Source organism: Argiope bruennichi, chromosome 6 (assembly GCF_947563725.1).
Source record: "Argiope bruennichi chromosome 6, qqArgBrue1.1, whole genome shotgun sequence".
Taxonomy (NCBI): domain Eukaryota; kingdom Metazoa; phylum Arthropoda; class Arachnida; order Araneae; family Araneidae; genus Argiope; species Argiope bruennichi.
In genome coordinates, this window is record NC_079156.1 from 5,522,538 (window position 1) to 5,535,166 (window position 12,629).

The 12,629-nt window shown below is 30.0% G+C and overlaps 1 protein-coding gene across 2 annotated transcripts in view; it reads right to left on the reverse strand.

Moving 5' to 3' along the window:
• Positions 1-10,121: 10,121 nt before the first annotated feature.
• The window catches only part of LOC129971560 (uncharacterized), a 31,447-nt gene continuing 28,939 nt past the window's right edge, over positions 10,122-12,629 (reverse strand). For both annotated transcript variants that reach the window (XM_056085441.1, XM_056085440.1), the window contains one exon: positions 10,122-10,713. In XM_056085441.1, the coding sequence (XP_055941416.1) occupies positions 10,280-10,713 (434 nt within the window). In that variant the 3' untranslated portion in view covers positions 10,122-10,279. The remainder of the gene's footprint in view (positions 10,714-12,629) is intronic.

Here is a 12,629-nt window from a genome sequence, read left to right on the forward strand (position 1 = left end):
TTCTGAAAGTACAGACCAACAGACGATCCACCTTTTATTGCATTTGACTCATTATTTGATAGGTGTATTCAATATAGATATTAAATCTGTGTACCAAATTTTATCCCCCTATATCTCTTTTTATTTTGTCTATAACCTATTAACTCATATTTGCACAGTTGGTCGGAGAGACTTTTGAATTGATTTTGCTCGATATTCGATCCATCTGCAGATTTAATATATCCTTTTGATAGAAAAATTTTTGATTTCTGAAAAATTCCATTGACCTATAAAATACAAATTTCGTGTAATTATCATACAGAAAATTTAATCTTCAATCCGTCCAGCTCAATGCAGTTTTGAGCTCTCTTTGTCGCGGAGAGACGGACATAATGGCAAAAATCTGGTTTTCCGAACTGAAGGAGGTTTTAAATGCGGAAATTCCTCAAAATCTCGAGATTCACAATTTTTTTTGGTGATTGCAATACTTTCTCTATATTTCGTATCAGAGAAAGTCATATGAGAAATAAGAGCATCGAGGTTTTAGAAGTTGAAGATGAAAGAAGATGGATTTTCTGTGTGTTTATTATGTCAAAAAAATATTTTTTGTGTGTGTGTTAAATAAAAAAAAAATGACATATGCAGAAGCATTTTTAAATTTTATTTGGAATCTTTTCAAGCCATTAGAGAGTAAAATGAGAAAATCAATCAAATGCAACATAAAAACAATTTAGAATACTTTCATATTGGATAAAATGAAATAATAATATATCTACTGTAAGATTCGTAGCCTTCGAAAAAATTGTTAAATTTTAAAAAGGATTGGTTTATTAAATGTCGGAATATTTTTTTTTTAATTAGGCAACAGATTGCATGTTTAAATTCAGCGTCAGGATTTCTCTATCATGTTTAGCACAGTGTGAAACTTTGTGAAGATAATAATTATTTCTAGATATGTTCTGACTGAACAGAGAAAGAGATATTGCTAACTAGAGGAAAACTCGGAACGAAGATATAGAATCGGTTGCTACTGTTTGAAAAGCAAAAATAATTCTAAAATAATATTTAATGATAATTTGTAATAATATTTTTATATTTAATATATTGCATTAATATTTAATAATAATTAAAAATATAATTATAATCTATACTAATAATAAAAATGAACGTATGTGTGTGTTTTGACGCTCCACAAGTCAGACCGTGCGATTTAGAGACCAAATTCGGCACATGTATACTTCGGAGGATGAGCATCTCGGACGATGTCTTACAAATTTTAATTAATTAAAATTGTTTTTTTAGCGTTTTACTACGAAAATATTATAGCACGAAACTAAATTTTACACTGTTTTAAAATTTAAAAAATTTTGTTTTTTTATTATCCACTTAAATAGTCATACAAATTTTTGCTGAATTTTGGCAATTTTTAAAAATATTTTTTCCTTAATTTCCAACTATAGACAACAATGTTGCTCAAAAATTCAAACCATTTTCATTGTTTCGTAAAATATTTTACAGCGTAACTTTCTTCCACTGTTGAAAGCAGTAGAAGAAGGATTTTGTTTAAGATATGTGTTACTTACACAAAATGAATAAAAATAAAGTTACAATACTGCTAAATTTAGAAGAGAAATGTACTGGATATTTACATTTAACTAACCGATCATCTGTGACGGCTAGTTATTAATAAAATAATACTTATAGCAACCTATGAAATTACAATGTAATATAATTCTGCGAACGATTCTATGAAAAAAGGTTTGTCCCTATGCAAAGAGGGTCATTTTGGGTTTTTTGAAAATTACAAGGTATTTTATTTGCTTATTTTCGGCTATTAAAATACAACCCTATTTTTCTTGAATACCACTACTATTCAATCAGATCACCTTAAATGAAGATTCCTTGGAATGAAATGTTTTTCTTAGATATATGTATATATTGGGCCGTGCATTTGCAGTCGCTTCCGTATTTTCTTCTATCTTGGCTTACATTCTTCACTGGTTTCCATTCAGTCGACTTATTTTCAAGAAAGAATGGGTTTGTAATTTTTCATATCATTGCTTACTATTTTAATTCCTGAAATAATGTTTTATTTTACGAATATTTACAAAATTACTTTGGCCCTGAAGGAACTTTAGAAAAGTATTTTGCAAAAGGAACTTTAATTATAGGTCATGTATTCAACAGTAAATTAATACTTTTTAAAAATTACGCTTACATATTATCAAGAAATACATATTTTAAAGCAAAAATTAGCAATATTTTTTTGATTTTGAAAATAATCTCTCTTTCATAACATTTTTCAATGAAATATAATATTTGTATTTATTCAATTCTAAATTAAAGGGCATTTAGACATTCCATTATGGAACTCTTTAACCGTTTCAGGGGTGGATCATTGAAATATGATGAAAAAACAGAATCAATGTGATTAACAAGTTGTGTAGACATAGATTTTGCAATCAAAAAGTTTTTCAATATCAAGGTGAGTTTTTCAATATTTCTCCTTCCACAGGGCTAAATGGAAGAAAATATTTCGAAATAATTGCTCAAATTTCTTATGATAATAGCAGTAATTATGATAGTTTTAGGTTAATAAATATTTTTATTTATGTTTTAGGTAATTTGAAACATTTGAAATATTAAATATATAATTTATGACATATTTATTTCGAAATTTCTAAATTATATCTTACATATATAAATAATAAAATATAGGAACCATTACAATTTAATACAAAATATATATTCACAATTAAATTTAAATTGATAAATATCAAATAAAATTAAAAAAAAACAAGAATAGCTCATTATGTGGCATGAAATAATTTGAAACTTGTAAAAGTGCCTTTTTGTCTAATATACAATGGTACATTACATGTTTTGCACATTGTTCGTGTTTTAAGCACATTTTTTTGGAAATTTGCTGGAAAAAAATCGCAAAAAGTTAAGAGTTAAAAGTTAGCGTTAAATATTAGAAACCAGGAACGAAAGGTAAATGAGAAATGTTTTCTGTCTTCAAATATGGATGGTCTCCGAAGACAATACCCTCCCCCCCCCCCCCCTCAAACACTAAACCTGCATCGCACCCTTCCCTGAAAAATATCAAGTTATAGCTTTCCCACGGATACATGAGGCAACAAAACAGTAGATAAGCGAACGAAGAAAGAGATGTCCCGGAGGGGTGGTGTCCTCAAATGAGACCAGCCCGAAATCAACTATTTTGGTTCGTTCTTAAACTAATTAGAAGCTTCAAAAGAATTATGATTTAAAATTTCATGGATATTGTAAGAAAGCGGGTAACTGATTTTGATAAAATTTCAATTCTTAAGAACTCAAAAAATTCCCAAATTTTGGGCAAAAAAATCGAGGAACTTTTTTAACATAAAATTAATACCAAAAAAAATGTAAAATTGCTCGGGTTGCCATCTAATTATTAGAAAAGAAACCAATTGCACCTTACCAACTATTTTTTAAGTTTTAAAACCAATAGTGTTTCTTACAGAAATTTTTAAAATTGGTGTTCTTCTTTTGCGACCACAGCCACTGAAAGGGTTAAAGGCAACCTAAGTAAATGTTTACACGGTTATAATTTTAAAACATGGCAGAATGCTCATCAATCTTTTATATTGTTTACAACGCCTTAAAATTATTTAGCAAAAGAATTGATGAAACGTTTAAAAATTATATAATATCCATTGCAATATCATTGATATATTAACTATTTCATGCATAAGAAAATTCTAATCTCAGAAATTGAGAGGCAAACGATTTCGTTTCACATCACACATAATTAAAAAAATGAAAAATATAGATTTTTCATTAAAAAATTTAATTCATTATTGAGATTCATTCATTTGCATCTGTCAATAAAATTAATCCGTTTTCCACTAAACAATTCATATGTGTGTGGCATAGGTAATGTATCCCGTTATTTTTGACAACATAACAGTTTTCTTGCAATGAACTAAAGTTTGCAAACAAAGCTTCCGCTTCTCTCCACTTTAAGCTCTAATTTACAACAAACAATAAAAGCTTTTTAGATTTTATTAAATAAGCATTTTATAAACATATTATTGCTTAATTATCATCAGTTAAAGCTGAATCATTCTATTGCAATTATTTTATTTTATTTTAGTCGAAAAATTGTTTGAAATAATATTATTAACTTTATTTATTAAATTACTTGTTTTCAATATACATAAATTTATCTCAACTTATTTAAAAATAAAGCAGTCATATAAAAATGAAGAAGATAAGAAAAAAAGTTTTTATCTCATTAAGCATTTAAGTAATTAATACTGTAAAGTATTAAATTACTTTCAGTCGTAATCGAATCGGAAAATCGAAAATCGTAAATCTCTTTATAGTAAGTACAAACCAAATAAATTTCTTAACACCATTAATTGATTCTATATCTCTAGAATTGAACTGTTTTGTCCGTAAAATGAACATTCCCACAAAACACTCTGACTTAATTTGACATGAATTTCAACTTCATGAAAAGTTTAAAATGAATGTACCACCACTTACTTTCCCAAAGATCCCAAGAAATTTCCGTCACTGTCATCAACAACGAACAATAAGCAGACAACCGAACTGCTGATCTTAGAATGACGCCTCTATCTGCAAGCGCAATTTTGAAGTCATATACCGAATCACTTTCTCTTTGTTATGTCTACTCGAACTGAAACAAAGACCTCCACATTTCTGTTCTATAATGAGCGAATTGCTGGATCAAATGCTCTCAAGTAGACGTTAGAAATAATGAGACATAACAGTTTAGGATTAGACAAGCATACTTTGATTATTAATTCTAGATAGCAGTAGACTGTGAAAACCCATAAAATGAAAATATATTAAAGTGTTATATATCAAATGAATATTTCAGGTTTGAAGAGATGATCTTGTAGTGAAATAAATTATGCATGCAGATAGCTGAAAGTTGTTATCAGAACTGTAGGGATCGAATAAACATCTGAAAAAAAATATTAATGATAAGATCGCATTCATTTAACTGCATAATCGCATCAATGCCGCTCCCTTTCGCATGAAAGAAATATTAAATTAATTCTAAAATATTTTTAAAGAATTCATACAATGTACTTCCATTCTCTATTTTCAAAATGTAGCTACCATGTCAACATTTTATTTACGTCATTTACTTACTGTTACTCATTTCATATTTTCAAAGTACATTGGCCTCCTGAAGTCTGTTTCCTGCCGAATGGAAGTGTTGAAAGAAATGAACTTCTAATATTTTCTTTTCCTTTATTCAGTGGAAATGGGTGCAAAAAGAGCACAGATTGTCTTGGGGGCCATTTTGAGATTCGTGTTTTCCTTCAAATTTTCCGTGACAATATTCCTTTAATATTGTATTTAGATGAAGAATCAAAATTGATAACTGTAATTTACTATGAAATTTTACATATATTTATTCATTAAAATGTATACTGTATATCTTATTTCTATTTAAACGCCTTAAGAATCATATTCTATTAGGATTTGATAATTCTTTTTTAAAATTTTAACACAAATCTGTTCATATCAACACATACATATAAAAAAAACCCCAAAGAATTTATGACATAAAAAGCGTAAACACAAATTCCGTAAATAAAATAATCGGTGTGATAATTTTATGTATTATCACATCGATATGAAGCTATTTAATCGTTTGATGTATTCTATATTTAATTCAATGACGAACGGTGCTGTAGAGAAACCCTCATTCATTGCATAATTGCTCAGATAGTTATTTTCATGCAGTTTATAATTTAATCACAAACCTGATTATTCATTAGGAATCTCAGCGCACGAAAATAAAAAGTTATGATTTCTTCAGCGTTATTATGTAACATAACTTGAATTTTGCAAAGATTGTTTCCTAATGTGTTAGGCTACAATGATTTGAATTTAATTAAAATTTTCTTGCCACCCAACTTAATATTACATTGCTGCTTTTCTCCTTGTCAAAAATTAGAAATTCGATTTTCATATAATCGAATAGTCCCTTAATCAAGTCGTCATAGCAAATCTTGTGTATTAGAAATTTAAACCAAAATTTTGTACATGCATAAAATATTTTTGCTATTTGATTCAGTGCAATTACTATATATTTTGTGCATATTATATATTATCTGTTATTTTGTGTATAAATGTTTCGTTCTTCTATGTGCTTGTGTATTTTATGCTAGTACCATTAACTACGGTTGTGTTTAATTTTTTCATAAGAATGGAATATTTTCATTCGTATTTGAGTGGGATATTTATTGTCTTACCATTATCTTTGACATGTGCCCTAAATATATAGTAAACGTGTTTTGGGTTGCAAGGGAAATTGACAAATTCGAGCATTGTATATTTAAAACGGAATATCTTAAATTTATTCGAATTGAGCATTTTATGTACACCTGTATTAAAACATGTGAATGAATTATGACTTGTGTAATGATCCTTTAAAACGGAGTTTTGATCTTACGACGAAAAGATGTTACTCATATTTTGCTTTTTAACTGTAGCTGTTTCTTTATCTTTGTAATTTTAATATTCTGTACGGTTTATCTTTACCGAGTTTTGATATTTTGCTTCCATTGGGTTTCTTACAATCAATGGCTGCAGACTGCAAACCTTAAGGTTAAATTTCTATGTAACTGGTCTAACTTAATCAAATGTTTTATTCATAGCAATGTATTTAATGCTGAGAGAATCAGCTTTGAATAACTATCTTGTAATGTAGTATGTGTTCATTAATAAACCAAATTATTCCTACTTTGGAGTTCTTTTTTGTTCTAATGTACATTTGGGCTGTCTGTTTTCGATTTTATTAACGAGAGGATGCATTGCTACATATTGCAGCAGAAATTTAATACTTTCAAATTTCCGGCAGAAATTCCGGTATTTAACTGAAATGTTAAGTGTGAAATGCAAGCATTTAAATCTCATTTCTCGTGAATTTTTAAACTGATTACAAAAAAAATAGTTGAAACTGAACTATAACAATAATTGGATATCGTTGTTTGAAGATTCAAACGATCGATACAAATCATCAATATCCTGTCTTTTGACGGATATTTGACGAATATTAAAACCCAGTTACTGATGAACCGCTTATATTCTAACTTTCTGTGCTATTTCCAATCTGTTTTTCCCAAAAGATGTCAATAAAAATGATGCCCATAATCAATTTCGCTTGCAGATTCATCTCAATCAAATTACTTCCTAATGTTTTAGATTCTTCTTAGAGGTACAATTTTTAAAATTCTTTACTACAACAAAATTCTCTTCTTAAATTTCCAGGCTATTATTAACCAGGTATACTGATTTACCGGGTATACTTCATTTGTCTTACTCAGTATTTGTATGTTATGCAAATTTATTACTTTCCACAAGAGGCTGTTTAATACCCCTTATAAACGAATTTGTAGACGAAATGTTACTTCAGTGTTTACTCAGACTCGGTGCAAAACGAATTTTGAATTGCATTGCATTTGCAGAGCATTCCGATGTCTCCTATATGTTAGTTATATGCAGGACCCCTTTGAAAACACCGAAGCGAAACTCTCCTCCTAATTTCTTCCGTATTTCATGAAATCCTTTATATGTGAGCTTGTTACTACCATTTAACAATCGCCTATTTAATGCTTGTCCATCAAGTATTCCAGATTTCGGAATGCGCTTGCGCAACATGCGACATAAAGATTCACAAATTATATTCTCGATCGTCCTCAATGGATGAAAGTTAGAAATCCGTTATCTTACCAGTTTCGGGAGTTTTACGATGTCAGAGTCGGATAGCTCCCTTTTTAATTAACATCGGTAAGTTGAACGAATCTTCCTGAATGGATCAAAATCCTTGAGCCCCGTTAGCCGTGTTTTGGTTAGCTAAAGTCAAATTGTGAGCCATATTCTGTGTTCTCCTCTGAAATCATAGATGCCTTTGTGTCATAAAACACAAATAAACTCAACTCCTCTGAAATCATGGATGTTTAATTTGTTCTCGAATGTACCGACTTGCGTCTGTAATCAGTTTTATATATGGATTTCAGGAACATATATAAAACTTTGCATCTTTAAACAGTTCATCTACTTAACTTCTGTCAATATTTACACTCACAAGATTTCCGTACTCACATTGGCACTACGGCGAATGAATTAGCAGACAAAGTTGCAAAATCGACAATCAAATTTTTACTCCAAAACATTATGAATGCTGACCCGCTGCCTTTCTGCTGTCAATCAGGTGGGATTTTCTCAAGGAAAGAAACATGGAACATTGAAACAAACAACGAAAAGGATTAAGTCGTCTTGTACTTCTTGCCATTTATAGTAAACGAAATTCGCCTATCTCGTAATTCATGTTATTTACGATTTCATCAATCAGTGTAACGGATCATGTTAAAATCTTGAAATAATTTCTTGACATCTATCTACCTTGGATAATTTTTGATAAATCAATAAATTTAACGAGTCAATCAAGATAATAGGGAATGATATTTGTTCTTTAAAGTGCCTTACTTTATTTCATGACAAAAAAAAAAGCCTAGGCGTTTAAATATAAAGTAAAAAACTGAAAGAGACGCTGTCCTAATGAATGCTATATCACTTCATATCTTTATAAACATTTGCTCAATCAGTTTGGACTTTTCACACAATCTAGTCAAAATCAGTGGGATAACTTTAAACTGAAAACAGAGAAATTGCTATCATTCATTGCAGGGTATCAAACTACTAAAGGATATTTGCAAGCATATGCGTTTTTAAGCCATCATACCTATATATCGATAAGCTATTCGTATTCCAGATGCACACACACACTCCTGCAAATCGTCAATAAAAGATAGACAATTTTCATCGTTAAAGTATAGATTTTACCCATTTTAACACAACAGATATCATCACTTAGATTTTTAGGGAAGAAAATATAGCAAGTAAGACTCAGCTATTAAAAAAATACTTGAAAAAATTGTTCATTTGTTTATTTTACTACTTTTAAATTTATTCATTAAAATTAAGTTAAAAATTTAAATCCGTTAAAAATTATTCATTACTAATTAAATTAATTCAATGTTAAATTCATTCAATTATTCATTAATAATTATTCTAGAACGTTAATTTATAACATGAAATAGAAGCATTTATATCTTTGAAAACTATTTTTTGTTATTTTATTTTTTATTTAAGAAAAGAAAGATTGCAATATTCGGGGTGTTGTAATCATTTGTGACAGATATTAGCTTTTTTTCGAAAAATTAAAGCCATTGTTGAATATGTATGTTATTTTATCGAATATGTGTATGTATGTGTGTATATATATTATGTATGTATTGAATATGTATGTTATTTCATATGTATGTTATTTCATATGTATGTTATTTCATATGTATGTTATTTCGAAGAAGTATTGCATCTTCGAAATGCGAATTTGGGATTAGAAGTCTCGGTTTAAACTACAATTTGTTTACATGAAGGGAGGGGGGGGGGAAGCGACCAGTCAACCATTAGAAGCAAGGAAATTCTATCACTACAAAGATTAACTGAACTTCAAGAGGATGCGAATGAGAGAAGAGGAAATTCGCTTGTTCCTTTTTCGGACACTTCTCTTCACGACGTGATACTTCTTGAAATAACCAGTTGTAAAATTTTATATAATTTTTGGAGAAGCGATGCTGAGAATATTTAACCGCTCGGATGGTTAAAAGGTGCATGGTCTGTTATTTCAATAGAAATGTATCGAATTGATTTCGTCCCTTTCTTTATTTGAAGAGAAAGGACAGATTTTAGAGCTCAAGTTGAATGGAGGAAGTATCAACAAATGCCTTCATTTGTGGAATATTCTGAACTTTTTCATCTAAGAATTCAAGATAAGGTGGAAAACGGCAACATCCATAAAACCATCCATTGTCCGTCGCTTTTCACGATATTAGCGATAAAACTTTTACCATCACTCATAAATTTCCCACCAATTTAGTAAACGAGAAATGCATTGTAATGAGGCTAAATGTGAAAAATGCATGGTAGTACTCCAAATAGTGCAAAGAGGCTGCTAATGAAAATATCAATTTTCTGTGATTTCGTAGTATTTTCGATTTTAATACTTACAATGTTTACCACATTTAGTCTTCAAAAATTCAATCAATAAAAATGTTTTCAAAAGAATTTTATTACATAAAAGTATTAGTTACACAACAACAGTGACAGTTGTCTCCTGTTTTCCGTTGCTTATGTCACTTCGTTGCGTCTCATAATCTCACCAGCAATTAAAGTCTTTTACCATAAGTTCAGTTGCATCAGAATGGTGCTAATATTTTCCTGTGTTATAGGGAGGTGGGGCTGTGGCGGGGTTAAAACCAGCGTTGTCATAACCGCTGTTCGGCGAGTACTGTTGCTGTTGGCCCATGGGATGAGGCGCCCACTGAGGTCCTTGTGGAGGTTGATTCCATTGTGGAGGAGGTTGCGCCCATCTTTGCGATGCATCGTAAACAGGTGGTGCTTGCTGGTGAATAATCGGCTGCTGAAGAATTATTTGAGGCGCAGGAGCAGGTTGCTGGGCTTGCATAGTATTCGACTGCATGACGACGACTCCTGGTCTTTCTTTTTGACAGCATTCACAGCAACATTTACATATGCAGTACCAGAAACAAATGAAAAATAGAATGCTGACAATTGGAATACCAACTATATAACCAGTGCCGAGACCTCTATTACCACCCGAAGTAACTTCAATTGTTGTACCTAAAAAAAGAATATGATGAATTGCGAAACTAAGACTCTCAATAAATGTTACTTTAGTACAAAGAGGCCAGTTAAGCACTTCAGTTATTTTTTTGCTGATAATTCTTCTACAAAAATTTTGTGAACACGATAATTCAAAAATTCCACATAATTTTGACCCTCGATATTATGCATCAAATTCTGTACCAAAGCTGTCTAAGGGTAGACCGTCTATCATCTGTCTGTACAAGATATACAGACGACAGATTATAGTTCAAACACGCGATAAAATAAATTGATATGTGATCTTGCTGTCATAATTATACATCGATAACGAATTTTTGACAAAATCTGTGAGGAAGATAACCAAAATATCAGTTTGATATTCTTTAATTCTCGAAAATTTAGAAATATTTTTTTATTCTAGACAATTTTTAAAATTTGTTTTCAATTAAAATTAACGAAAACAATATGAAAATTGAGGTGGTGAGTTTTTGAATTTTTTTTTTTTTTTGGTGATTAATATATAGAATGCTTTTTGACCTAAAATTCCAAAATTTTTCAAAATGAACTATTATTTGGAAAGAATTTGAAGAATAAATATTCTGTAAAAATTTATGAAGTAATTTTCTAAGGATGGATAATAAACAAAATGAAATGAATATCAAAAGTTGGAATTTCAAAAATGTTTTTATTTTTATTTTACCATTTTTTTACTATTATATTTTTCAAAAGGGCATAAATAACATCAGACTCTTTAGGGAAGGGGGAACTCTATCAGGCGCTTTTGCGAATTATTTGATTAGGTTTATGAAATTTTGAATGCACATGTATTAAAATATAAATACGTCCAATATACAGGGTGGTTATAATTAAAATTCCTCTTTGAAATGGTCATAAAAGGAAAACTATAGGACTCAATGTTATCAAACTTGGTAATCTTTTAAAGGTCATGGGAATTTCTTTTCCGACCCCAAAAAGTTCAAACCACTAGGAGGAATGGCACTGTATGTAATATTGTTAAACAAAATAAGACATGAAGACAGCGGTTTAAAATGTGTTTAATCTTTTCTGAAAGGAAACTGTTTGTGGAGTTAAGCAAAACTGCAATTGCTTGTAATTAATTGGCTTACGGTCCCACCTGACATTGGTGTATGTTTCATCCAGTTACTTAAGCAATATTTCACGAATGAACGGATTATAGGCTGAAACTTAGAACTTCTTGGCATCCCCGGTCACCAGACGTCAACCACTGTGATTTCTGGGTATGGGATTATTTCAAAAGCACTATTTATGGTTATAATCCAAACAATTTGGTGGAATTGAAAGATGCGATACACCGACATGTGCCTAATAAGCTCCTCCTGATAAGCTAAGAGCTAGTGTTGAGAATGCAGTAATGCGTTTTAACTTGCTTTCAGAAAATGGTGGACCCCACATTGAACGTGCTTTGTAACACGTTTCAGAAACGATTAAACACATTTAAAACCAATGTCATCATATTCAGTTTCCCCCTGGTGATGAGTTTCCAAACTTTTTTTGGTGGAAAAGCAATTTCCATAAGCCCCTTTAACCTAGTACCAAGTTTGATAATATTTGGTCCAATAGTTTTCCTTTTATGATCATTTCAAAGTGAAACTTTAATTATAACCATCCTGTACTTAAAAAAAATACCCTCTTTGAAACAAAATATATTTAAAAAATTTAAAATCTAGACAATTCTTAAAAATTTCAAAATATTCCAGGCGTTTTAATTTTTTAATATTTTATATTATTTTTTCCTTATCATCCTATATAAATTCGTTTGAAACAAAACTAAATATGATTTTGTAATTCTAAAAGTTAATTGTTTTAGAAATAATTTATGCAGACGGACTGAATTTTCATAAGCTTTTTATATTTTTCTGAAACTAAAATCACCCTTTAACTATCTTAAA